This window comes from Rattus norvegicus, chromosome 10 (assembly GCF_021556685.1).
Source record: "Rattus norvegicus strain SHRSP/BbbUtx chromosome 10, alternate assembly SHRSP_T2T, whole genome shotgun sequence".
In the NCBI taxonomy this organism is placed as follows: Eukaryota; Metazoa; Chordata; class Mammalia; order Rodentia; family Muridae; genus Rattus; species Rattus norvegicus.
In genome coordinates, this window is record NC_141543.1 from 100,648,496 (window position 1) to 100,674,694 (window position 26,199).

Consider the following 26,199-nt stretch of genomic DNA (forward strand, 5'->3'; position numbering starts at 1 on the left):
CCAAGTTGCGCACAAGCCAGGACCCAGGAGCAAAACCAGACAGGCATCAAACCGCCTTTCCCCTTTGAAACTGACAAAGAATGAAGAAGTTGGCTTCTGAGGTCTTTGCTACACAGTCACTCAGATGTCACTTGTCACGTGTTCCCTGGGAGTCTTTTCAGGTGTTAGGCCTGATCTGCTGGTGTGACAGAAAAAAAAATTTTTCTTGTCTGTCATATCCTCTGAAGTCTGGCAGGAAACCTAAAATGTGCCTGCCGCAGTCCTAGGCTGAACGCTTATCTGCTTCCTTGGGAAGAATGAGCATCGCATCATAGTGTCCGGTTTAGGGGGATTTTCAACATGACCTCACCCTCTCCACCATTCACTGACCTCAGCAGGCATTACCCAAGTCACAAATGCAGCCCGGCTGGGAATCCACATTAGTGAGCCAGCCAGGGCAGGTTATCAATAGTGCCCTGAGCTGCTAGGAAGAGGTGTTGATCAATAAGGACATCCGACATCTACTTATCCTTCGGGATGGTTAGGATGGCAGGGGTAGGGTGAGGGCCGTGGGGGGGGGAGGCGGTGACCGCTGCTAATTAAGTGCACGAGCTTGAAATAAAGCCCTGGCCGGCCTGTAATACCAGAAGTAGACAGGGAGGCTGAGATAAGACAATTGTCACAGATTTAAGCCAGCTACAGCCGCAGGGAACTTGTCTCAAGAATTTAAAAAAAAAAAAAAAAAAAGGCAAAATGTAACGAATGCCCTGGTCCGTGCAGGGATGTCCCAGCCAATGGTCGCGTGAAGGTGACAGTAAGCGGCGGGCGAGGAACTATGGGAAAGAGCAGTGGAAACTGTAGAGATAAGGATGCCTTAACGGAAAGGGGTCTGGATGGGCTTTGCTTACTCGCCTCGGGGCTCCGGGAAACGGTGGCACTAAAGGGAAACAGAAACTCTGGATCCGCAGGCGCGCGCGCGCCCAGGTTGGCCCACGTGACCCCGGACTCCGCAGTTCTCCGCGCGCGCTCCTGGCCTCAGCCAGGCCAGCGAGCGCGTGACTCGCGCCGCCCCCCCCAGCCCCCGCTGCGTGCCTGCGTGCGCGCACCCGGCAGGCGGCGGGCGCGCGCACGCCCAGAGGGCCGCCGCCCCTCCCCGGGCCCGCCCTCCTTCCCTCCCACCCTCCCCCGGCCGGCGCGTCCCGCCCTGGCGAGTCAGTCCTCGGGTTCCCTCCCTCCCCGGGCGCGCTCGGGCCGCCGCTGCGCTCCCCGCCCTCCAGCCGCCTTGCCGGAGCCACCCGCTGCCGGAGGAGGAGGTGGAGGAGCCGCAGGGGCCCGCCGAGGCGGCGGCGGCGGCAAGATGGCGGACTTCCTGCCGTCGCGCTCCGTGCTGTCCGTGTGCTTCCCGGGCTGCGTGCTGACGAACGGCGAGGCCGAGCAGCAGCGCAAGTCCAAGGAGATCGACAAATGCCTGTCGCGGGAGAAGACCTACGTGAAGCGGCTGGTGAAGATCCTGCTGCTGGGCGCGGGCGAGAGCGGCAAGTCCACCTTCCTGAAGCAGATGCGGATCATCCACGGCCAGGACTTCGACCAGCGCGCGCGCGAGGAGTTCCGCCCCACCATCTACAGCAACGTGATCAAAGGTGCGGGGCGCGGCGGGGCTTGGGGACCCCAGGGGAGCCGGGCTGGGCACCGCCCTCACCCGCCGGTCCCAAGTCTGAGGAGACCGAACCAGACCAGATCGGACGGGCAATCCTGTGGGCGCGCCTCGGTCACCGTCCTGTGCGCTGCGGTGCCCGAGTCCCTTCGATCCGGGACGCCCTGCTGTCCCCCCGCCCCCTCCCCGTGCTACCCCAGTGAGGGTCACGGTCGGCCCCGCACTCCGCGGCTGGCCTCGCCCCCTCCGAGAGGGAAGTGCGGCGAGCAGAGTGACTCGGGGCAGCGGGGCAACTTGTGTCCTCCCTGAACTCCAGGCACGACCACCCATCAGTAGCTTTAGGTTCTATTCTTCTTCCCTTATTTGCCCGTCCAGAGTGGGTGACTCTAGTAACCCGGTCTGTCACCCTTACAGCTCTGGGCGTCCTAGGCCACCTCTTGACTTAAGCAAGTTCTGGAACGGTCGTAATGAGGAAACTTTTTTTTGCCCTGAGACTCTTGTCAAGGGCATAGAGTGACAGCCTCTAGAGCCTTTTGAGGTAAGAGTATGAAACTCGCGTTTACTGAACTGGCATCAGGAAAGTCTATTAAAAAAAATAGCGCCAGTGGTTTTATCGGCTCATTGCTACAGGATGTTTGTAATTACAGCCCAACATGTTGCACACTTTTTTTTCTTTTTGCTTAATAACTTGAGGCAGGAGAAAAACGGCATCGTTACCAATGCTTAAACGAATTCATGTTTAAATATAAAGACCCTTTGGCATAAAAGTCTTAGAAGACCATCCAAGACAAGTTAGTGAGAGGCGGGGAATATGCATTGAGTTGGATGATGGGCTTTACAAATCCTGTTGAACAGTGTTTTAAAGACTGTTCCTAAGTGAAAACCACACAAAGTATTCCTTAGTGTTCAGATAAGTCGCGGAGGTGGCTTTTTATTTTGTCATTTAAAAGAATCGCCCTTTTTTCCCCTTTAGTGTCAAATATTTTCTGTGTAAGAGAAGTTGGCAGGATTGGGGCACAGCAGCCGATTTCTGAGGGGTCGAGGAGTCACCCTATTAAATCTTGGGCTCAGAAGCAAACTGTAAGATTGTAGGTCTTTTCAGGGAGTTGTTTCAAAGCCAGTTTTTTGTTGTTGTTCAAGAAGTGCATAAGCAAACTCCCTCATGGGTCCCTTCCTCCCCCCATCAGTGTTTCAAGTAGGGAAGAACTAAAGAGGATTCGCTGCTGGGCAGTGAGAGGAGAGGGCAGGGCGAGGCCAAGAGCAGACCATGGCTTGCTCTTACTTAAGACCTTGTACCTTTGCTGTTAAGTGAAAAGGATGGTTGTGGGTAGTCTGCCTTAATGCTCAGCACAAAACTAATTAAAGTCTCCTCTAAGGCTGTAAACTGCACCTTGCCAGCCCTTAATTGAAGGTACCTTTGTATCCTGATACAGTTGAACTTAAAAGAATTATGTTAATGAACAGACTTGTGAGTGAGGGAAATCACCTGCTTTTCCTTATACACTGGGCCTAAGAGCTACTTTGAGCATTATTGTGTGATCAAGTCTAAGTCTAACTAGGCATCTTATTTTCTTCAATCGCCGTGGTCAGAAAAGTGAAAGCTTAATTTTTTTTCTTCGAGTATCCTAAGAAATGACTTCCCGGTGACAGAAGTAGCAGTGTAGCCACAGGGTCGTGGAGTTCGGGCTAACCTGTGTAAGTGCAGTCTCGGATTATTTTGCAGTTGGTTTTCCTTTTGGGTAACTCTACAGCCAGTGTGTGACTGCACTGATTAGAAGCTTGGACTGAGGAAGCTTTGAGGTTCAGTGTGTCCTAGAAGATAGTGTGGGCAGGGAGCTGAAGGACTACGACTGCACACCGTAAACCGTTCTTAGCGTGTGCCAGGCTGACTTTAGCCTGGCTTCAGGCTAGACAACATTATTTATTTTTTCCGTCTCTGGTTTTGACTGCCCTCCTCCAGAAATGGTTTTTATGAATCGCAGCATATTAAAATCCTTCCCAAAGTGTTCTTGTTATTAATATTTTCAAGGCTTCTGGTTTTGAGAAACAATGAACACTTACTTGTTTCTTAACTCTGAGAACATAAAGGTTTTGTTTTGATTTTGGTCTCCATTTTGGAAGTGGGGCTTCTGTGATAGCTAAAAATTAAGGAACCAATACTGACCAACCCTGGGGCCAAAGCCTCTGGTGGTATCTTCATGACTCTTCCTCACAGTTTTTTTTTTTTTTTCTTTTTAAACAAAGGTATGAGGGTGCTGGTAGATGCCCGAGAGAAGCTTCATATTCCCTGGGGAGATAACAAAAACCAGGTCCACGGAGACAAGTTGATGGCATTTGATACCCGAGCTCCCATGGCTGCCCAGGGGATGGTGGAGACTCGAGTTTTTTTGCAGTATCTTCCTGCTATAAGAGCCTTATGGGATGACAGTGGCATACAGAATGCCTACGATCGGCGCCGGGAATTCCAACTGGTAAGACATTCGCTTGTCTAAAATGTGTTTTTATTTATCTATTTTTATTTTTCGAGGTTTTATTTATGTGTGTGTGTGGGTACATGTATGCCCCAGAACATGTGTAGGCGCCAGAGGACAACTTGTGGGAGATGGTTCTCTCCTAGGGTATGGGTTCTGGGCATTAAACTCAGGTCCTCAGGCTTGGGGGCAAGTGTTTTACCTGCTGAGCCACCCTAACCCTGAGGTGCTTCTGTTTAATGACATTTAGCAATGTCAGGTTTAGCACACTGTTATAGACTTCCACAGTGTAATGTATCAATTCAAAACTGTAGCCTCAGAAACTCGGTTTGCTGTGTGTGCCTTTTACTAAGCAAGGTTAAAAATGAGGTCAACTCTGTAGGTGTAGTAAAGCTGTTTTACTGGTTAGAAAGTAAGGTTGGAATGACTTTCCCCGGTATTCTAATTTTGTTCTCTTTAAAAAGTTATTTTTCTTACAACTGTGACTTCCATGCTCTTCTCCAGCGATGGCTTTTTAGAATAGAAGTTTGGTTGGTGAATGTGGTGGTTTACGTGTTCCAGTCAGCCTTTGAACCACTTACCCAGTGACACAGATGAGTTTGCTATAGAGAGATTAGAGTCTTTTTCTTTTCTTGCTATGTAGACCAGGCTAGCCTTAAACTTACAGTAACCCTCCTTTCTCTGCCTCCTAAGTGCTGAGATTATAGACATGAGTCCCACTGTGGCTAGCTGAGAGACTGAACTCTTTCTTTATAAGAAACAAAGTACTATTTTCATGGGAAATAATTTCCATTTGTTTTCCCTCCTTTATCTTAAAAAAGACTATAAGATACTTTGTAGCTGTTATACACCATTGAAGAAAGAGTAGGAAAGCCCGATATAACCCAGGGCTAAAGAGAGATACATGGACTGGGTTAGGTGGTGGTTCATGCCTGTAATCTTAGCTCCTTGGAAACCAGAGGCAGAAGGATCACAAGTTCCAGGCCAGCCTGGGTGACACAGCAAGGCCCCGACTTAAAAAACAAAGATACAAAAAAGAATTGAGATGGAATTTTTAATCAAATGGTTTATAATCTAATTGTGAGCGCTTTGATTGTATTTGGTTCTATTTGCCGAAAACCAGAAAGGGTCCATCAGAGTAGCAATGTGGTCAGTGTGCAGTTTAGCAATAGTTCAGGTCCTAAGCACTTTCCTGTAATGTAATTACAGTAGAGTGACAGTTAAAGCAAAACTGCTTAGGAAATTGTTTGATGATGTCATGAACACTCAAGAGATCCTCATGGGTGTGACTAGACAGAGATGTACAGCCACCAGACTTCCTTAGTGCCGTCAGTATTCAGGAACAGTCTATGCTTTCTAGAACAATTACAAGGAAGGTTTATGGTATCTTTTTGGCTAAACCCATGTCTTGTGCTCCTTACTGTTTAATGTAGTATGTCTGGCTAGTATAGTTCATCGTGGATATACATCATGTTAAATCTCATTGAGTGCTGGCAGCATTGTATATCAAGAAGTATGAGTTTAACTTGATCAGTGACATGGAGTCACCAGATTTCTGGCTAGCTTTGACCTTTGGTCCCTGTCGTCACTGTATTCTGGAGTCTGGGCTTGCTCCCCACATATCCCCTTTCCTTGCTTTCTTCTCCACCCTCCTGTTTGAGGGTAGCTTCTTGGCCTCCTTAGTTTCTTTTCTCGGTAGACTCCCTTTCCAGTGTTTTCTCAGATGTTTATCTTCCAAAGGCCAGGGAGAAAACAGCTTGTCCCACAGTAAGCAGTCAGTACACCCTCCATGAATAAAGGAACAACAGTGGACCTGACAGTTCCCTGTGGGAAAGAAACTTGTGTTTGTCCCAAGCCTACCTAATTGAAGTTGGGGTGTCACGGACAGATTGTGAATCTGTGCTTTCACATCTGAGTCTCATATTAAGGTCTGTGTCCTTGTTGAGAAAGGTTTGTGTGTGTGTTTTATTTACGAATAAACAAACCTACTCAGAAGGCCTGTGTCTTCTTGACTCGGGCCAGCTAATGTTTCAGTAGAAGAATGCTATCAGCACCAGGGAGAGGCAGGCTCCAGAAATACCTTTCCACCCCGGATAAAAAAGTAGAGGGACAGACAAGAAAATAAAGTTGGCATCTACTTGTAAAGCAGATTGAGGATTGTCCTACCCTGAGAGTGTTTCAGCACTGTCAGCAGTGCCTGGCCTTGGTGGGTACTTGACTATTGTGTTTTTTGAATGGGTAATGGTGTTTGGCACTGAGAGAGCACCTTGCTTGAAGTCACTGTCAGCACCTTTCCCTCGTAGAGCAGAGGCCCACGTGCTGTCTTCTCTTCCGTAAAGTTTGGGAGTTCATTCACGTCTTTTTGTGGTGTTCTTTGTTGCTCTAACACTTCAGAAGTGGTCTCCCTGAGACAGCATGGGATTACTCAGAGAGCGCACTTCTGCCTGGAGAATGTACCTCTTGTTGTGGGTAAAGGCTCCAGTTAGCTTACCCATGATTTCAACAGTATAATTGATAGGTAGCCACACATACCCTCGTAACCTCCTAATTCCCATGTGGCATGACTTTCCACTTCCCTAGCTCTCTTTATATAGTTCTGCCATGGTTTTTCTGGGTCACATGTATACATTAGATCTTTATTTGGAACAGTGATAATCAGATTTTTATTGGTTTATTTGTTTATTTGCTTGTTTATTTTAGTTCTTTCTTCTTTAATGTGTTTTTTGCCTGCATGTAGGCTTAGTGCCCATGGAGGTCAGAAGTGGATATTAGATTTCCTAGAGCTGAATTTATGGATGTTTGCGACCCTCCTCCACACTCAAGCTGTGACATAAGCACCTCTCCTCAGTGACTAGATAAATGTTTTTAAAAGGTTTCCTTTCGGCCTGTGGTTGATTCTTTCAGACTTCTTACGGAAATCGAAATGAGAAGAGTTGCATTTTTAGAGCGCCTGTCACATCTTACATTCTGCTTCAGATGAGCGAGTACCTCTTGGTTTTCAGACAAAAGGTGATGGAAGTGACCCTGCAGTAGAACACTCCTTTGTTAGCTGGAATTTTGGGTGCTGATATGTTTTTCTCAAAATTCTCACCATCAAACATGTCCCTCTCTGGTGAGTTTCTATTGTGGGAAACTAAATAGCTTACATGGAAGAGAAAAACCTCAGTGTCACATTGTGTCCAGACGTCAGGTGGCTTTCCGGCTGTAGCTGGCACATGCAGGTGATCTGTCAGAAGGAGTGGTCCTTTAGCATGTACCTGACCTTGGTGTCAGTCCTGGAAGCCTACCACTGTGCTTATGAGACCTGTCGTCCCTTGGAAAGCTTCTCAGCTGGCAGTGGCTAGGGCACTTGCTGATGTGGATGCCTGTCTAGGTGAGGTGGGTGGTGGAGGGCTGGCTGGATATGATACAGCTGGCAGCGCACACTAACCAGTGCCTAGGAGTCAGCGCCTGCCAGTCTCCCAGCTCAGTTTACAGTTACAGTTGAGCAGTATAAGCAACACTGGCCACAGAGGACAGGACAGGGTGTGTGACAGTGGGAGGAACAGGGGACAGCTTCCTAGTTTCTGTAAACAGTTTAACTTTGTCAGCATTAGTACAGCTTCCTGTAATGGCCAGTCTGCCTTTACAGCTCTTGAAACCAAAACTATTCTCCTTGTCCCCTCAGAGGGGCTTGAGTGTTCTTGCTCAGATGGCATGGTTTGTGCTTGGTGATGGCTTCACTTCTCTAAGCTGAGATTGTTACTGGTGAAGACAGATTCTTCTGCAATCTCTGTAGCAAAGTAGCTGTTTTGGTTCATGAGTGGTCTGTAAAAAGGAGCTGAGTTTCAACTAAGTAAAACTAGTATCCTCTGTTCTGGTTTGTAAAATATTTTTCTGTACTGCAGCGCATACTGGGAATAGAATACCATCCAAATCTTTTGTTTGTTCTTTTAACACAAATTTGGATTTGCTTTAAAAGATGATTTAGGCCAGCATTGAGACATTCTCCTGTTTAATCACTGCTCTCATAAGGCTGAGGCAGGAGGGTCTTGGATTGGAAACTAGCCTGGGATGTAAGGGTTGTGTTGGAGACCCTGGACAGAGCCAGCAACCCTAGGGGATATGCTTTTAGAGAGTAGCATAGTGCCTTTGTATCACCTTGGAGGGCAGAGTTTCTGGTAAGGAGTTGGCACTGCGGCTAACAGGTTGATTAAATAAGAAAGTGACTGAGCAGGGATACAGTCTTGTGAGAATTGGGCTTTAGTTTCAGAATTCTACTCCGTGTGTGAACCTATTCCGGGGCAACAGTTTATGAGCTCACTTTAAAGAGAACAGAAGCACTTCCTGGATGGAAGCTCCAGTTCTCCCCTACAGACAGGCCTGAGCTTAAACAAGTCGGGGCATCTGTTAATTTTCTAGAGAGTTCATTGATGGTGCTGCTAACTACAGTTTCTGTTTAGTGCCTTAATGCTGGGGACAGTTGTCTGTTCACCAGTCACTGCTGCATGTGTTATCCCCTGACCCCTCAGCAACCAACAGTGACAAGATACTTGCTGTTCCCATCTCACAGATGGAAAAGTGAGGCAGGGCACAGTCCTTGATGCTTTGGTTTAGACCTAGTAAATGATCATAGACTGGAAGTGGAGCCCTGCCTGCCGACCCAGTCCATCGCTCCTCGCCCTGTCACTGAACCACTTTGCAAGCACTCAAACATTATGTCCCTGAAACAGTCTCTTTCCCTCTGGTTCTCAGCATTTTTGGACGACTCCTTCCTGGAGAGCCAGCACCCTCTATTGGGTTCCAGCACCCTCTATTGGGTTCCAGCACATAGTTTTGAGTATGTGCAAGGTTTTGTTAATGTTTGGCCTCGCAGTGATATTCACGTATCCCTTTTACATTCTGAGTGTCCGTAGTGCTCCTGTTTATTCCCTGTGTACGTTGCTAACTCACAGTGGGATGCAAGCACCCTTGGATGGCACTGATAGCGAGCTTGCCTTCTTGGAGTGTTCCTGTGTGCAGGTCTATCTGGGGCAGGCTCGGTTTGAGTCTCCATTCTGTAAAGGCTCCTCACTGTGATGGAGTCCTCATCCGAGGTGCTGTTCTCAGAAACGTCACTGCAGAGTGGTGCCTGCCCCATGCGTGTCTGTTTCCCAGATTTGCTCTTGCTTTGGAGGAAGGAATATCAGACAGGCCATTTTCACAGAATTCCTTGATGATGCTTCTCGTGTGGGGACGTCCGTCACCTGCCCATACTGTGTGTGAGCACCCAGCTTGCTGCTACTCACAACTTTGTGTTTCCGTCATTTTAAAAACCCTATCTCTTCATACTTGCAGTCTCTTTTATTCCTTGCTTGAGCATACGTCATTCTTAGCTCTAGCCTTGTGATACCGTTTATCTTTGCATTTAAGCCTATTTTTGTTAACAAGATGCTTCTTTTCAAAAGAATTTGTTACAGTCACAGGAGCAGAGCAGTTTCAACTGGGCTGATAGGGATCAAAGAAATAGTTCGAGAACTAGACTTTTGTGACTCGGCTAAAGTTGGTGACATCGTAGTGAGGGTAGTCAATCTTTCACGTTTAATTGTTGTTCTTTTATAAAATGCACCAAATGTTTGTTTGTTTGGGACACCTCAGCCTGGCCTTGAACTTGTGATCCTCTCACTCAGACTCCTGAGTGCAGGGGCGCAGGCTTATTGCACCATGCCCAATTCAGGGTTTTAGTCAGTGTGGTGGGAGAACTTTCTCATCTTACGGTGTCTGTAATGGACATAGACCCCTTGGGTAGAATTTCTGTTGATTTGTTTCACTTGTGTACTTGCATATGCTTTTCTTTCTCATACTGTTAAAAAGCTAGCTGCTTTCAAAGAATGGACATAGGTGTTAATGTAACCCCTTAAGGCGGTTTCTGGCTGGAGGGTTAAAAGCAGAGCAAGGAGACAGGTCAGCCAGAGTCCTTCCTGACTGTCAGTCTCCTCCGTGAGTTAAGGCAAGTCCCCAGCCTCTCTGACTTGTTTTCAGTGACCATAAAATACAGACTATGGGTTCTGTTTTCTGTTGTGAGGATGACATGGGATGAGCCATGCATGTAAGACCTTCGCACGACGCCTGGCTTTTTTAGTGGTGTTAGTGTTAGCTATTGATATTCCTTATATCCCAGCCACACAAGTAGCTGTCAGAAGAAACACAGTAGGTTGTGGTTGGTTTTTACTCTTCTCAACTTGATTGCTAAGGTGACATGGAGTCACTGGGTTCTGAGTCGGTGGAATGTGACTGATTGTGTGTCCAGGAGGATCTCAGCTCCAGAGGGCTGAGGTGATCATTAGTACCCTGGTTCTTGTTGCCTTTTAACAATGCCTTGCTTGATTTTCAGATAGAAATATTTATGTGTATGCCTATGTGAGTTTATGTACAAACCGTGTTCACCACATGTACTTAGGTGCCCACAGACATCAGAAGAGGGCATTGAACCCCCTCTCAGTGTAACTCAGGTTCTAGGCAGTTGTGAACTTGCTGTTGGATGCATATTTGTGAATGGTTTTAAAAATAAATTCTTTAATCCTAAAGAATCAGATATATCCCTGGTCTGAAATGCCTGGGCTCAGACACATTTGGGTTTCAGAGTTCACCTCTTTTTAGGGATGGCAGCGCAGGCCTACAGGTGATGTTCACCCTTGTGACGTGTGTATCCTTGTCGCACACTTTGTGACAACCTGAAAGCAGCTGTGTAGCTTTCTAAGCGAGCCTGGGTTTGACTGAGACATGATGTCATATGATGTCACATGATGTCACATGATGCCAGGCACAGGCTTTTCCACTTGCAGCATCATATCAGAGCTTCGGAAGTTTGTATTTTGGAGATTGGAGATTACTCTACTGGCATTGAAAATAAAGTGACTTAAGTAGTAAAGCGTTCTATAGAGCGCTGTTAGAACTGACTCACTGTGGAGTTCCTAGACACTGAGAAGCCCTAGTCATGTAGGGAGAAGGGCGTAAATCCCTGTGCCCTGCCGGAAGTGTGCTAAGGTGTCTTCCACAGGTGCAGGGGCCCTGCTCACCACCCCACTGCATGCTCACTCTCATCCCCTTGCCCATTGTCTCTGTCCCTTCTGTGGCCCTTCCACATGCACACAAGCCTCCCCTTTCCTGCTCTGCCATTCCCCTGCCTGTGACTTGGCAGAGGTCCCGTGAGTTCCCAGTTTACAGAGGGCAAATTAGCCTTCATTTCCAAGGTTAAAAAAAATTCCTTACGTTCTTATTTTTCAATGCTCAGTGTTAAAAATGATTTTATGTTGCTTTTTGTAGGATAAACTTAGCATTTTATACAAAGATAACTTTAAAAAAAACCCATTAATCTAATAGAGAATTTCTACTTGCTTTTGATAAAGAAAAACAGATTTCACATTTGTTTTCCTTAAAAAAGAAAAAGAAAATAGTCATTGATTATAGTATTAAAACATTATTCCTATCGTGCCTTGACTTTTTCAAAGGTTTGGGGTTCTTTGAACCAGAGCATTTATATTTAGTTTGTAGTTTTATTTAGTTAGAACAATTTCTTTCTTTCTTTCTTTCTTTCTTTCTTTCTTTCTTTCTTTCTTTTTTTTTTAAGAAGAAAAAGAATAGAAATGACTATTTGGAATAGGAACTTTTCTTTTTCTTTTTTCTTTTTTTTTTTTTTTTTTTCGGAGCTGGGGACCAAACCTAGGGCCTTGCGTTTGCTAGGCAAGCGCTCTAGGAACTTTTATTTTTAATCCTGGGATACTGTCTTCTAGTCTTGGAGTAATTTTTTAGAAAATATACGTGCATGAGTGTCTTGCCTGCTTGTGTTTGTGCCCAGCCACATGTAGTATACATGAAGGCCAAAATAGGGTGTGAGGTCCCTTGGGATAGGAGTTCTGGGTGATTAGTCATCATGTGGGTGCCAGGAATTGAACCTCGGAGAGCAGCCAGTGCTTTTACCCACTGAGCTGTCTTTCCAGCCCAATAACTTCAGTGAATGTCTCCGTCTCCACCTCCCTGCTCTTTGTTCTCAGGTAGGGTCTCTACCACTCAGGCTGACCTTGAACTGTGCAGTCAAGGATGGTCTTGAGCTAACCCTGACTCCACCTCGGTGATGGGAATGTGGACATGCACCACCATACTGATAGCTATTCATTCATTCATTCATTCATTCATTCACTCATTCATTCATTCCTATGGGAGGGCCGATGCCTGTGCAGCACGCGCTTGCTTGCTGCCCTCAGAGGCCAGAAAAGGGAAGCAGGTCTCCTGAGTTACAGATGGTTGTGAGCCAACTTGTGATGCTGGGACTCAACCCTGGGATCTTCTGGAATGATAGCCCTCGCTCCTGGTTGCTGAGCCGTCTCTCCAGCCCTCCTTTGTTGTTTGTTTATCCCAGTGCTAGGGATTCCAGCACAGTGGACATCAGACTCATGCTTTCAGGTTTTCCTTTGTTTGGCTTTTGAGAGAGGGTCTGGTTGTAGCTCAGCCTGGCCTAGAATTTGTAAACCTCCTCCCTCATCTACTGTGCCTAGTTCCCAAATGCTTTTCACTGTTTTGAGGTAGACTTTGATTAAATTTCCTGAGACAGGGTCTTACTCTATAGTGCAGACTGGCCTGGAGCTCACTACATAGCCCAGGTTGGCCTCAGAGTCACAGCTCTCTTCCTTCCTCAGTCTCCCCAGTGTTGGGTTGCAGGTGCACAAGTCACCCACCGCATGTGGCACTAAACATGAATGGCCTGTGACGAAACACCAGGAACAAAGGCAAGTTGGTAAGGAAAGTGTTTATTTGGCTTACACGTCCACAACACATCATTGAAGTTAGGACAGGAACTCAGGCCGGGCAGGAGCTGATGCAGAGGCCCATGGAGGGGTGCTGCTTACTGGCTTGCTCCTCATGGCTTGCTCAGCCTGCTTTCTTACAGGACCCAGGACTGTCAGCCCAGGGCTGACACCACTCACAATAAGTAGGGCTCTCCTCCATCAGTCACTAATTAAGGAAATGTTTGCTCTACGGGCTTGCCCACAACCTGGTCTTATGAGGAATTTTTTCAGTTTTTCTTCCTCTCAGATAACTTTAGCTTGTGTTCTGTTGACATAAAACTACCCAGCATACCATCCAGTGTAAACGTTGGTGTTATAGGCCAGCCAGTGGTGTCGTAAGCCTTTAATCCGAGCACTCAAGAGGAAAGGGCAGCTAGTTCTAGGACAGTCACATCTACACAAAGAAACCCTGCCTCAAAAAACAAAAAATAAAAAACAAAATGATGTTACAATTTAGAGAACCAAGGTTCCCCTCCTTCATTCTAAAGTATTTGCACTTTTGACTTTAACATATGATATCTTAATCTGACTTAAAAGTTTTGTTTTATAGCAATTAAATTTTTATAGAACTAATTTTTTTGCATGGCGGCCATGTTTTATTGAATAGATAAACACTGAGTTATATGTCTGATGCTTTTATATTGGTGTGTGTGTGCAGATGTTAAGGTGCTTTAAAATGTCTAATTTCTTATAACCTGTTCGTTTTTTTTTTTTTACCTCTTCTCTAATGTGGAATAAGAAGCAAATATAAGGGGTTGGGGATTTAGCTCAGTGGTAGAGCGCTTGCCTAGCAAGCGCAAGGCCCTGGGTTTGGTCCCCAGCTCCGAAAAAAAGAAAAAAAAAAAAAAGCAAATATAAAAAGATGGTGGGGGTAGGAAGCCCTGGGTAACAGAAAAGTGGGGTGCAGGCTTGCAGACTCTAACAGTTCTCCGGGTGCACCTGCAGTCAGTCGCATGCCGTTGCACACCTATTGGTGAGACAGGTATCTTTTTGGAGGCTTGTTTGCTAGAAGACCAAATACAAATAACCTGTGTATTAGTCAGAAGTGTTCACTGGAAGACCTTGGGCAAGCTTCTGCAAGCTGCTGTGCGGAGAGCCCTGCTCCCAGGTCTGCCCTGGGTGCAGCAGTTGGACTGGGAGAGCTGCAGGAGGAGCAGTGCATCCTGGTGGGGGAGACACTGAAGAGAGTTTGACCCTAGGTCTGGAGCCCAGGGAAGAGTCTGGGACCAGAGGGAGAAGTTAGTGAACTTTGTTTGCAGTGTAAGGGTGTAAAACCAGGGGCTGCTCAGAGTAGAGTCTTAAAGAAAAGAACCTTGGTGTCTTTTGAGACTGTTCAGAAGCAGAAATCTGCTGTGAAAAGGAGAAGTGCTCTGGAGTGGACTGGCATAGCACTTGGGAGATTGAGGCAGGAGGATTGCGTGTTTGAATCACCTAGTTGCGTAGTAATATGTCTGAAAAACTGTATATTTATTTGTTTATTTGTTTAAGAGAAGAAATGCTGCAAGAGCTTGGGAAAGTGCTTTGAGATAGAACGGGCTGTGTTGGCAGGAGCTGGCTGCAGGGTTCTGAGTGCTGGCTGGCAGGTGACACGGGGAGGGAGGAGCCTCGCTGGAAGTGCCTGAGGAGGCGAGAGGTGAGGAAGCGGGGAAGATTCACTGAAGTCAGGCTGGCTGTTCTCATTTCCCTTTGCAGCACTTTCAACCACCTGGCTTAGCGAGCTGTGGTTTTTCAGACCTTTTTAACATTTAAGCAGACTGCCTGGTATCTTGGAGTAGTGCTCTCAAGGAGAGGGAAGTGTGAGTTAGTGGCCAAGGTGAGGACTACCGGTATAACTTAGTAGAGTGCTCACCTGCCCAAAGTTGGTGCAGCATCTCATAAACGGTGTGTGGTAGCACCACACCTCTAGTCCTTCACTTAGGAGGTGGAGGCAGGAAGTCAGCCCTTTTCCTCCGTGATGTAACAAGTTCAAGGCCAGCTTGGGACACATGAGAGAACTCTGTCTCAAAATAATTATTATGTAAATAAATATACAAGAGTTTTTTTTGTTTTGTACAGCTGTTCCTTCATATCCTCAGGGGTCTGGCAACGAAGTCCTGGAATAACAGAATCTCAGTGTGCAGTGTCTGGTATAGACTGGTCTAGTATTTGCATATAACCTAAGTATAGCCTGCCATGTGCTTAAATTACCTCTACTGTATTCTACTGCCTCCTACAGTGTGGGCTGTGTAAGCAGCATTGGACTTTATTGTTTCAGGAATAATGACAAGAGAAAAAGAGAATGTGTGTTCAGTGTAGATGGAATTCTTGCTTTGCTATGTAGCCTACCTAGCCTGGCTTCTAATTTTGCAGCGTTTCGTGTGCTGCCCACCATGCCTGGCTCGTCAGGTGTTTCAGACTAAGGTTGTAGAACCCATGGATGCACACTGTACTGAGTGACTACACGTGGTCACTTTCCATTTAGTGCTCTGAGGGCAGGGACGTGAGCAGTATAGACCTGGTACCCTTTAGGTCTTCACCAAGCATGTATTGAATTTTGCCCTATGCTGCGGCCCAGATGAGACCGAGTCCACAGGAGCGAGGGCACCGCTGATTTGCCTTCCTGGGAGTGGTCAGTGCTCGTGAAGAGGAGGCGGCAGGTCTTCAGTTGACAGTGCTCTTTCTCACTGTGCTCTTTGCTGCTGCTCTCTGACTGAGAGGACCTCAGAGAATGCAGGCGGCTCACAATCCAACCCAGGCAGAAGGGCTCCATAGCTGGGCCTGTTACTCAGTCCCTGCTTTTCAGCCTCTCATGCTGACAGGATTCATCAGATCACACTTTGGAGACAGGAACTGATGTGCCCAGATACGTTCTCAGCTCATTTGCAGTATTTTGAAATAGTTTCCGGTCACCTTGCTTTGCTGTCTGATAGGATTTGGGGATGAGAGGAATAGGCTGGGTGGGACTTCACTGTTGGCAGGAGAGCTTAGGGATATAGAGCCAATGCTAAACTGGGACTAAGGCCATGTGGGCTTTCCTGTCACCTGTTTCTCATTTCTTAATTAATGTTAATTACTGTGCAGTGTTGGCATTGAGGGTTTGCAGTATATCACTGCAGAGCCAAGCTTCTATCTGCTGTGCACCCATAGGGCCTGTGGGTGACAGTGCTTTCTGTGGAGACTGCAAGGGATTGAACCAGGACAGGGTATGTAAGAATGCTGCCTGTTTTCTCTTACTCCGCTTCCTTCCTTCCTGCCTGCCTGAAGGTGAGGTCATTAAATTTTGAAAAATGAAAAGAAAAAGAGAAAATAAAAACCAATGAACTACTGAAGACTTCTAGTGGCAAAGCTCAATACTATAATCTTTCTTTTCTTTGTGTGTGTGTGTGTGTGTGTGTGTGTGTGTGTGTGTGTGTGTGTGTGGTGTAAGAGGCGTGAGAGCGTGTGCATGCGCAGCGACATGTGTGGAGGTCATAGGACAGCTGTGAAGTTGAGTCTGTCCTACTGTGTGGGCTCAGGGGTTAAACTCTGTATGTCAGGATTTGCACAGCATGTGCTTTACCCACTGTCCTGTTGTGCTTTTCTGCTGCTGTGATAAAACACTGGCCAGAACTGGAGTGGGGGGAGGAAAGGGTTTGAGGAAAGCTAAGGCAGGAACCCGAAGGCAGGTGCTGTGTGGATCATGGGCCATGGGGAAAGCATCTCCATGGCCTGCTCCCTGTGCTGTGCTCATTCTGCTCTTAACCACCAGGACCACCTGTCCAGCGGTGGCACTGCTGTCTAGGGCCAGGCCCTCCTGCATGCGTTCACTAATTGTCCACACGCTCCTGCATACCATCTGATGGAGACAGTTTCTGAGATTGTGTGTGATTGGCTCTTCTCAAAACTATATTGAACACTGAAACACTTGTCAAAACTTAGGATCCTAACCTGTATTGTGTTAAATGTGTTTTGTGAAAACTGAAGAGTAGGAAAATGAACTTTTTGGAGGGAATGGCTTAAATTTTACTTTATTTTAAGATTTCTTTGTCACGTTTTATTTGCGTGTACCTGAACGTACACATGGTACATCATGTGTGTGCATGTGCCCAAAGAGGCCAGAACCGGGAGTGATGCTCCCCCGCACCACGGGGAGACGTCTGTGTTGACATTCGCTTTTCTGCCTCTGGGATTCGAATACATGTCGGGTATCGAGATGACTCTTCTGTACTCTCTGTCCAGTTCACATCCTGCTCCTTTATGGTTACAGCATTAGCATTTCCTGACAGTGATTTTTCTCAGTACCAGCAGATTCTTCAGAAATGGGCGTACACTTTTTATAAGCCAGAGAGTCTTAGGAAGCATCCTAAGATAAGTCTTACCATACTTCTGCCCTGTTGGACAGAACTAGCTCACTTTTGCAGCATGAAGGTCATTCCTGTGTAAAGTTTTACTTTGACGAGAGGTAGGATCTCGAGCACATGCACTTCAGAATGCTCAGGAGAGGTATAGCTGAGTCAGGATAGAGCATCTTAATAAAATAAGATGCTTTCTGTGACTTTGTAATGGGAGAATTACTGTTCTGTGCATAAGTTACATCATTAAGATTACGAGCCACGGGATTGGGGATTTAGCTCAGTGGTAGAGCGCTTGCCTAGCAAGCGCAAGGCCTTGGGTTCGGTCCCCAGCTCCGAAAAAAAGAAAGAAAGAAAAAAAAAAGATTACGAGCCACAAATTACTTTGTGATAAATGGAAAACACGTGACATAAAGAAGCATTTACTGGCCGAGTTGTGACAAGTCAGAGGCAGCCTGCACAATAAAGTTGGTGACGTGCTTCTTCCCATAGGTATTTTTACATTGTGAACTTGCTGTTACTGTTTCTGTGGTAGAAGAACTGGACTGAGCTGTGGTCTAAGGAAGCCGAAGATATTATTCTTTAGGAAATTATCTTAGATTAGTTTAGAAAGATTTATTTTGAAAAATAATTTTCAAATAATGAGAGTTAACATAAATGACTAATTTTGGCTCTTAGAATTGTTAACTGTGACATAGAAAATACTAGTAAGAAATTTGAAGTTTTATTAACTTGGAGTGTAGTTGGTTTTAGAATATTGACAGCAATGGGAAAAAAATCAGTTCCTTTCGCTATCTGTAAATATTGTTATGCTCCTTGTAAACCAAACCAAAAAACAAAACAAAACAACAAACAAATCCCAACAACGTGAGGTGCTTTACCTCTGCAGTTTTACAGAGATTGCAGTCAACACTGTCCTTCTCGAAAATGGTACTGTGTAATCATGTTAAATGCTTTCCAAGAAAAAAGTGAAATAGTAAAAGATTTTAAAGCAAAGAACCAAAAGCAACCTCTAAGATAAGAATCAATAAAAGTCCCTTGGCAAGATAGGCAGAAATGGAACAGACTGGGACTGAAGTGTCCGCCAGTGCACCTGCCTCACCTCCTCAGCCTTCCACAAAGCCTATGTCACTAGGCCCTGCAAAGGGAAAATTGATTGATTGATTGATTGATTGATTGATTGATTACACATCTATGCAAAGTGAATATTGAAGAATGGATGGAAGGGTTTTTTTTTGTTTTGGTTTGTTTTGTTTTTTTTATATGTAAGTACACTGTAGCTGTCTTCAGACACACCAGAAGAGAGGTTTCAGATCTCATTACAGATGGTTGTGAGCCACCATGTGGTTGCTGGGAATTAAACTCAGGACCTCTGGAAGAGCAGTCAGTGCTCTTAATCACTGAGCCATCTCTCCAGCCTGGGTTTTTTTTTTTTAATTCTAATATTTTTAATGATTTTATTTTATTTTATTTATTTATTTTTTTTGGTTCTTTTTTTCGGAGCTGGGGACCGAACCCAGGGCCTTGCACTTCCTAGGTAAGCGCTCTACCACTGAGCTAAATCCCCAGCCCCAATGATTTTATTTTTTAAGCAGAAGTTTTTTAGATGATGGTGGTAGCAGCTAAAAACCTTCAGTAAATAAAAATGTGATCTTTTAAAAACCTTATTTTTTCTAATGCAAACTTATTTTTCTACTTGAAACATATTTATTGCCTTGCATTTAAGCTTTTCACATTTTATGAGATTAAGCAATGATGGTTCACATTCAAAAACATTTTATTTCCCTTAGTGCTGGGGACCAAATGTAGGGGTTTAGGCTTGCCAGTTAAACCCTGTGTCACTGAGCTAATTCCTAGTGTTCAAACAGGCTTCGAATGGCAGATTTCAGTTTGTCTTCAGACTCTCATCAGAGTCTATAAAAATAACCCAGTCCTGGATATTAAAACACATATGATACATATTACCTACAGTTCTTGCTGTCAGACTTAGACATTTGTCAGCTGTACTGGTGTTAGCATTAGAATGGCTCCTTCCTGTGTGGGGAAGCCTTTCAGACTTGATTCGATCTTTGCTGCTCCTCTTCTTCGCAGATGGAGACCTGGCCTAGGCCCCGCCCTGCCTGGCTGTTGGTTAGGAGACAGGTACTCAGAAACTTAAATCTACTTAGAGAAAAGGGCAGTTCTGAAGATTTACCATCATCTAATCCCTTCAAGTCCTATTTGAGGGCCAGCAAGATGACTGGAACCCATGCTGTGGAAGGAGAGAACCAACTCCTGCAAATTGTTCTCTGACCTCCACACATGTGCCACAGCTTATGCATATGTGCACATGTACACACATGAATAAATGTGCTTTTAAATTCTACTTGTATGTCCTCTTTTGCAGCCCTTAGTACTTTTCTTGCATGCCTTTTTAATTGGTGGTAGCATTTAATGTTTGCCCTCGTACCAGAAGATCTTTGAATGTTCTCTTTATATCATCTTGATACTGTAACTTCCCACAGTCAGATATATTGCAAAAAATAAATGGGCTTTATGCCTTGGAAGAACTGAGCTGTTTACATGGAGGTTTATCTGCTGGTTTTCCTCTAGTCCGCCTACATCTTCTTAAGCACATGTAACACAGTAATTGGTAACTCCAGTGACCATCCTTCCAAATATTACCCTTTCGGTGACTGAAGTTTGGAGAAACACAGGATGAAAGGAGGATGTCAGAAAGGCGAGTACCATACAATGCACCCAGCAGACGGTCCTGGGGCCGTTACCCTGTACAAGATAACAATCCCATCCTGGGATGCAGGAAGAAGAAGTTTTGAGTCTAGGTGTTTCCGCACAGGGCCGTAGATCAAAATAAGATGCTAGGAAAGGTGCACACCTTCAGTGCACACAACAGGATGGTCCTGGGTCAGGGGCAGCTGGCGAAAACCACAGTCAGTGGAAAGAGAGTAAAAATGGGTATGAATGTCTTCAGTTCACGTTTCTCAAGAACCAATTCTTACTGGGACAACAAGATTTTCAGTTCTTGCTACTAAAATAGTTATCATTCAGTTTCTACCCCCTAAATTAGTCTTGGATAAGCCATGTAATTTTTGACTTTTAGACTTTTCAAAATTTGTAAAATGAACAGGATTAGCTGTTCTGCAGACTCTTCTACTGGGAATCCCTCTGTCTCTCCTTATAAGGTCCTCAGCCAGAAATGAAAGGAGCTGTGTCTGGCAATGATGGCCGCACAGAAGAGAGAAGGATGCACAGGGAGGGGCCTTTGGTCAGAACTCAAGCTCTTCTCAGCCGTGTATAGTCCAGCCTGTACTAGGACTCAAGGTGCCTTCCCTGTCTCGGCCTCAAGTGCTGGGATCTACAAGCATGTGCCACCATGCCTGGCTCAGGGCTCGTTTTTAAGAGCATGTACATTATAGTTTACTATGATTATAGTATGGTATAACTATAGTATAGAATATAGGAGATGATATAAAATACAAAATGCTAGCTTGTTAGTTTTTGTCAACAAAGTCTTTATATGTATGTATAGTTCTAGCTTGTCGGCTAGCTTTGAACTCACAGATCCTCCCGCTTCAGACTGTTCTGGGATTGCATGTGTGGCTATAGAGTTGGCTGGCTGGCTCGTAGAGTTTAACCAAGCAACACATGTAGATTGGATCCCTGATACCTTATTGATCCCAGAGTTTTCTCTAAAATCTGTATGTTACCAATTCCTAGTCAGATGAACTTCTCAGTATTAAACCTGTGTCTAACCCTATCTACTAGCCATTTACTCATTCATTCATATATTCATTCATTCATTCATTCTAGACCAAGCTGTTCTTAAACTCAAATAGAGTCTTTGTTTAGGTGTGCACACAATTGTGACTTAATTGAATTATGAAGAATATGCACTGTGGCTTAAAACTTACTCTTACAATAAAATAAAAATAAATGTCTAGCCTAGTTTCTTAGTAGCTTGGCATTTTTAATCAGGCTTTTATTTTTATTTTATTATTTAATTTTTATACAGATGTATATTTTTCCTGCATTATGCCTGTAAATCCCTTATATTCCTGGTGTCCTCAGAGACTGAAAGAACTTGGGATCCCTTAGAACTGGAGTCATGGACGGTTGTGAGCTACCACATGGGTGCTGGGAACTGAACCCAGGTCTTCTGCAAGATAACCAGTGCCCTTAACCACTGAGCCATCTCTAACTCTTCTTACCGGTCTTTTAAAGATTTACTTTTATATTTTTTAATTTAGTTAAGTCTTAGTAAATCAGTGCATGTGTGCACTTGGGTAAGTCCTGTGGAGGCCTGAGGCATGGTTCCCCTGGAGCTGGAGTTGCAGGCATTTGTGAGGTGCTGGGAAGTAAACTTCAGCCCTCTGAAGGGCAGCCACTTTTAACCCTGGAGCCACCTTGCTAACCCATATCAGGCTTTTTTAAAGTTAACTTCCTATAGTCACAAAAGATGAAGTTAATTTTAAAATGCATGTCACCGTGAAGTGACCCCAAGGATAGCTACCTCATAGTCATTTTTCTTGCAGCTTACTAAGAGCATGGCGGGTTTGTAGTAGAGCAGGGAATCTGTTCTTTCAATAGTACATCAAGCAATTCTAGTCCATACCAGTAAGAAGAACCACTTTTCTCAGTTGGGCGTGGCAGCATGAGCTGTGTATCCCTAATACTTTGGAGGCTGAGGAGGGAGGACATTGACTCACCTCAAAACAAAAGTCCTTGATGTGGCACCACACACACTGAAGTTCTAGAGCTTCTGAGGCAGAAACCACTGCGTCTCTGTGAGTTTGGACCCAGCCTAATTTACATAGCGAGTTTGGCCAGTCAGAGTTATTCAAGTCTTGAAATAAAATTCCTAGAACATATTCATTCCCTAAGGACTAGATAATATAGTCGAGACGTCTCGTGGCAAGGCGTAAAGTGACGAACATTACAGAAAGCACTCATAGCATAGGAGAGAATAGAAGTTCCCACAAACTTTTAGCAATGCAATTCAAAATGTAATAAAATTATGTATAGCTTTTTGTAAGGGAGATTTTATGGTCAGAAGGATTGGGTGTTTTCCTATTCAGGTTCAGTGCTTACCTTCCAACCAATCACAGATGCTCACTCGTTAATGTTGATATGTAATAATATTTTATAGATCTCATCCTTGAAAGGTAGAGTCCTTGCCTAGCATGTGTGAGGCCCTGGTCCACCTTCAGAGCACAGGATCTTGTTGGGCAGTTACTGTGCAGAAGAATCTCGGCCCTCCCCCTGTGCTTCTGGGTGTACTAATCACTCCTCCTGGGATGCTGGGGGGAGCTTTAATTTGCAGTCGAATGGGCTTTGGACTGGAGTGATACTGCAGGAACTGGACTGTGTGGATGGTGTTTCACTTCCTTTTGACCACAGGCGAGTGTATAAAAACAGTTTGACGTTGCTAGAGATTCAGTCAGTGCCAGTTGTTGAGATGAGTTTTCCAGAGTATAAGCTTCACCAAAAAAAGGCTGTTTTGCCTTATAATTTTAGGTTGAACTTTTTCAAGAATAGAATCTACTTTTCCCCAAAGCTAATTTCAAAACCCAGTTTTCGGTGGCAGTGGTTAAGGATGGTTCTTTTTTTTTTGTTTGTTTGGTTCTTTTTTTTCGGAGCTGGGGACCGAACCCAGGGCCTTGCGCTTCCTAGGTAAGCGCTCTACCACTGAGCTAAATCCCCAGCCCCAAGGATGGTTCTTATGCAGAAGAACAAGTCCATTTCATCCCAGTGCTCAGAAAATTTAGTAAACAGTCATCACTCTTGAGCCATTGAATTTGGTTTGGTCATGAGCACAGCCTTTAACAACTGAGCCATCTCTCCAGCCCAAGACACTGAACTTGTAAGGTGTGTGTCAGAGTCAGACATCTATCTGACCCTTCTCTGTTGAGACTGGGTCTCATCTTGTTCATTTTAAGCTCAGACTTGCTGTGAAGCAGAAGGTGGTCTTAGACCCCCCACCCCCACCCCTCCTGCCTCTGTCCAAGTGCTGACATTAGTAACGCGCTCCTGCACTCTGATGCTGGGGTAGGCCCCAGGGTATCATTCATGCCAGGCAGGCCATTCCATCTACTGAGCTGCATTTCCCAGAAAAAGAGTGACTCTTATTTCTGACCAAGTTCCTGGTCATAGTGATGTTCAATTTCCAAGAGTAAATTAAATTCCTTGTTGTCACTGATAGACTCAGTGTGTTTCCCACAGAGTACCTGTTGGTGAGGAATCCAGTGCCAACCGATTCATGGCTTTGTGCATTTGTCCCACCACTTCCTTCTTGCTCTGCTCCGCTTTCCCCATCAGAGTCCAGTGGCAGCTATGCTGACTGAGTTGTCTCAGTTTCTTAAACAGATTCTCCTGGGGTGGACAGATATGCATCCAGACCGTCTGTGCAGGCTGGTTCCAGGTACTCCAAACTTCACAGACAGCTGAGTAAGCACTGTTGGTAGTAGAGTTGTTCAGCAAGAATGAGGAAAGTCCCAGAATTCACTAGTCTGTTATTGTTAGTAGCAGTTAGTATTGTTTTGAAACAGGGTCCTGCTGTGTAGCCCTGGCCGGGCCCAGGGACTCAGAAGTCCACCTGGGATTTGGAGCGTGGCTGCCGTCCTCAGCTCTGAACATCCGCTCTCACTGAAGAGCCAACGGTCTGTCATCTCTGCACAGACTTGTTTGGCTGCTGCAGTGAGCACAACTTAATTCTCCAGCAGGAAACAGCACTCCTTGTTTGGATAACAGTGAGCCACAGGGAAACTCCGGAAGTGGGTGGAGATGGTTAGTCTGCAAGTGCCCACCTGCTCTGTGTTCTCTGAGTCCGCTGCAGTGTCCTTCACTACACAGGAACTGCAAATGCTGGCATCTGGTGTATATTAAAAGCATAGCATTCAAAACCCTCTTTCTGTTTCTTTTTGTGATGAATATGAACTTAACCTGTGTGAGAGAGGCAAAGGTCGGGGTCAGCTGGCCATGCTGGTGCCATCTGAAGTATCAGCTTCAAACTCAGTGCCCTGTGCAGTGGTGCAAAGCTCTGAAAGCGTCGCCCGGGGGCTCCTCCTCCACTGCTCCTGCTCGCGCAGGGTGTGGACGCAGTCAGAGATGCCCAGCGAGTAAACCGTGTGTGGCTGCCTGCGCTCCAGTATAGTCTTATTTTTAGACCCTGAAATTTGATTTTATACCATTTCACATGTTAAAAATACCATCTTCATGTTTTCCCAATCACTTAGAAATGAGCCATGAAACAAGCAGTGGGCGGGATTTGGCCTGTGGGCTGCTATCGTTTGTGGGGAGCAGACATCTGATCTACAGTCTAGATAAATGAAAACAATCCAGTGCCTCTCTGTCAGCAGTAACTGACTACATGGTTGAAGCTGAGCAGATTCTTTTGGTATTACTCCAGTGACAGTCTTTTAAAGGCATTGCTACAAATTGCCAGATTGTGTTCTAGCATGAGATTTATTTGTGCGTGCCTGTGTCGTGTTTGTGGGTCCCCACGGAGGCTGGAAGAGGGCATTGGCGTCTCCGAGCTGGAATTACAGGTTGTTTTGAGCCACCTACCTGACTTGGGTTCTGGAATCTGAACTTGGAGCCCCTGGAAGAATGACAACCTCTTAACCACTGAACCCTGGCTAAGGTTTTAAGACCTTTACTTCTTAACCTATCTGCTAAGTAAAGTTGTCTTTCCCTATTGGCATAAAGCTGACAGTATTCTTAGTATGTTTTTTCTCCAAAAAAAAAAAAAAAGTAGTTTCTTCTTGTCTATGCTTGACTCTCTATGGCTAAAAACATCTCTCATTTGGGCAGTAGGTGTCCCGTGAACATGGACTGTCTATTTGCTTTATAGAAATTTCTTAAGTTTCAGCTTTTAGATTCCTGGAACCAGTGTGTATTTACAAGCAAAGAAAGCTTGTTTTAACTGTTGATTCTTGGGAATGAGGGACAAGGAAGCTATTTCCAGCTTAGGTGCAAGTTGATGAAACTGATAAGAAGTAAAGTTTGTAACCTCCCAGGGTTTGAACATTAGAAAGTAACCGAAGCCCACTGAAACCATTGACTTTGCCAACAGGCCACGGTGGCCTGTTCAGGTGGAGCCTAAATGTCCAGAGAAAAAAGAATTAGAGGTGACATAAATCACCATAGCATTTAACTCTTAACTAGGAAATGGGTTTTAATTTGAAATTTGATTTTAAATTTCTTTCAGTAGTGGAGAATGGACTGGGAAAAGCTAACCCAATTTCAAGTCTTAAGGTTGTAGTGTTTTTGTGTTCCATGGACTCCTTCTGCATTGTGTCTGCAGAGACTAAGGTGTGTCGCTTGAATAACAAGACAGCAGGAGCTCGATTCAGATCGGTAACATGACCTCTGCTGGACGGCAACTCTAGTCAGTGGACCTTATGCAGAAAAGGGTTGGTTATTGAAGCACTGACTTCTTTGCCTTACTTCACAGAAGTTGGGGAAATTGGGACCTGGGGGAGTTTGGAGACTTAATCAAATCACTTACTTGGGGTGATAGAAAGAACCTTTCCTTCATAGTAGCATTGGGAAGCCAGAGGAGCTGAGCCCTTCTGAGCGTATTAGGAAAAGGTAGTTAGGGCGGCCTTCGTTCTCACTGGCTCACTCGCCATTCTCACATGGTCTTAGAGAGAAAGGCTGCTGAATCCAGACACTGGACACATCAGCAGGACCAACAGAAGCCCTAGGCCCCCAGTACAGAGCCCCTGTTAGTGTCCATGGGTAAACTGCAGATTATACACATTTTTGGTTTTAATTTTTTGAGATCATAAAAGTTTTTTTCCTGTAGGTTTTCTTCTCAATAAAATTTCAAAGCTGCAAATAAATGAGGACTTAAAGGTGTCGACAGGACTGTCTTGACTTCAGAGCCACTGTAGGCTACACAGCAAGACCCTGTCAGAAAGGGGCACAGGCAGCAGGCAAGGGGAGAGCAAGAATGAAGCCAGATTGCCCCCTCTCTCCAG

At 45.3% G+C, this 26,199-nt stretch overlaps 1 protein-coding gene across 1 annotated transcript in view; it reads left to right on the plus strand.

Moving 5' to 3' along the window:
• The first annotated feature begins 1,336 nt into the window (after positions 1-1,336).
• Positions 1,337-26,199, plus strand: part of Gna13 (G protein subunit alpha 13) — a 32,836-nt gene continuing 7,973 nt past the window's right edge. Inside the window, exons 1-2 of the mRNA NM_001013119.1 lie at positions 1,337-1,619; positions 3,878-4,104. Of these exons, the coding sequence (NP_001013137.1) occupies positions 1,337-1,619; positions 3,878-4,104 (510 nt within the window). The remainder of the gene's footprint in view (positions 1,620-3,877; positions 4,105-26,199) is intronic.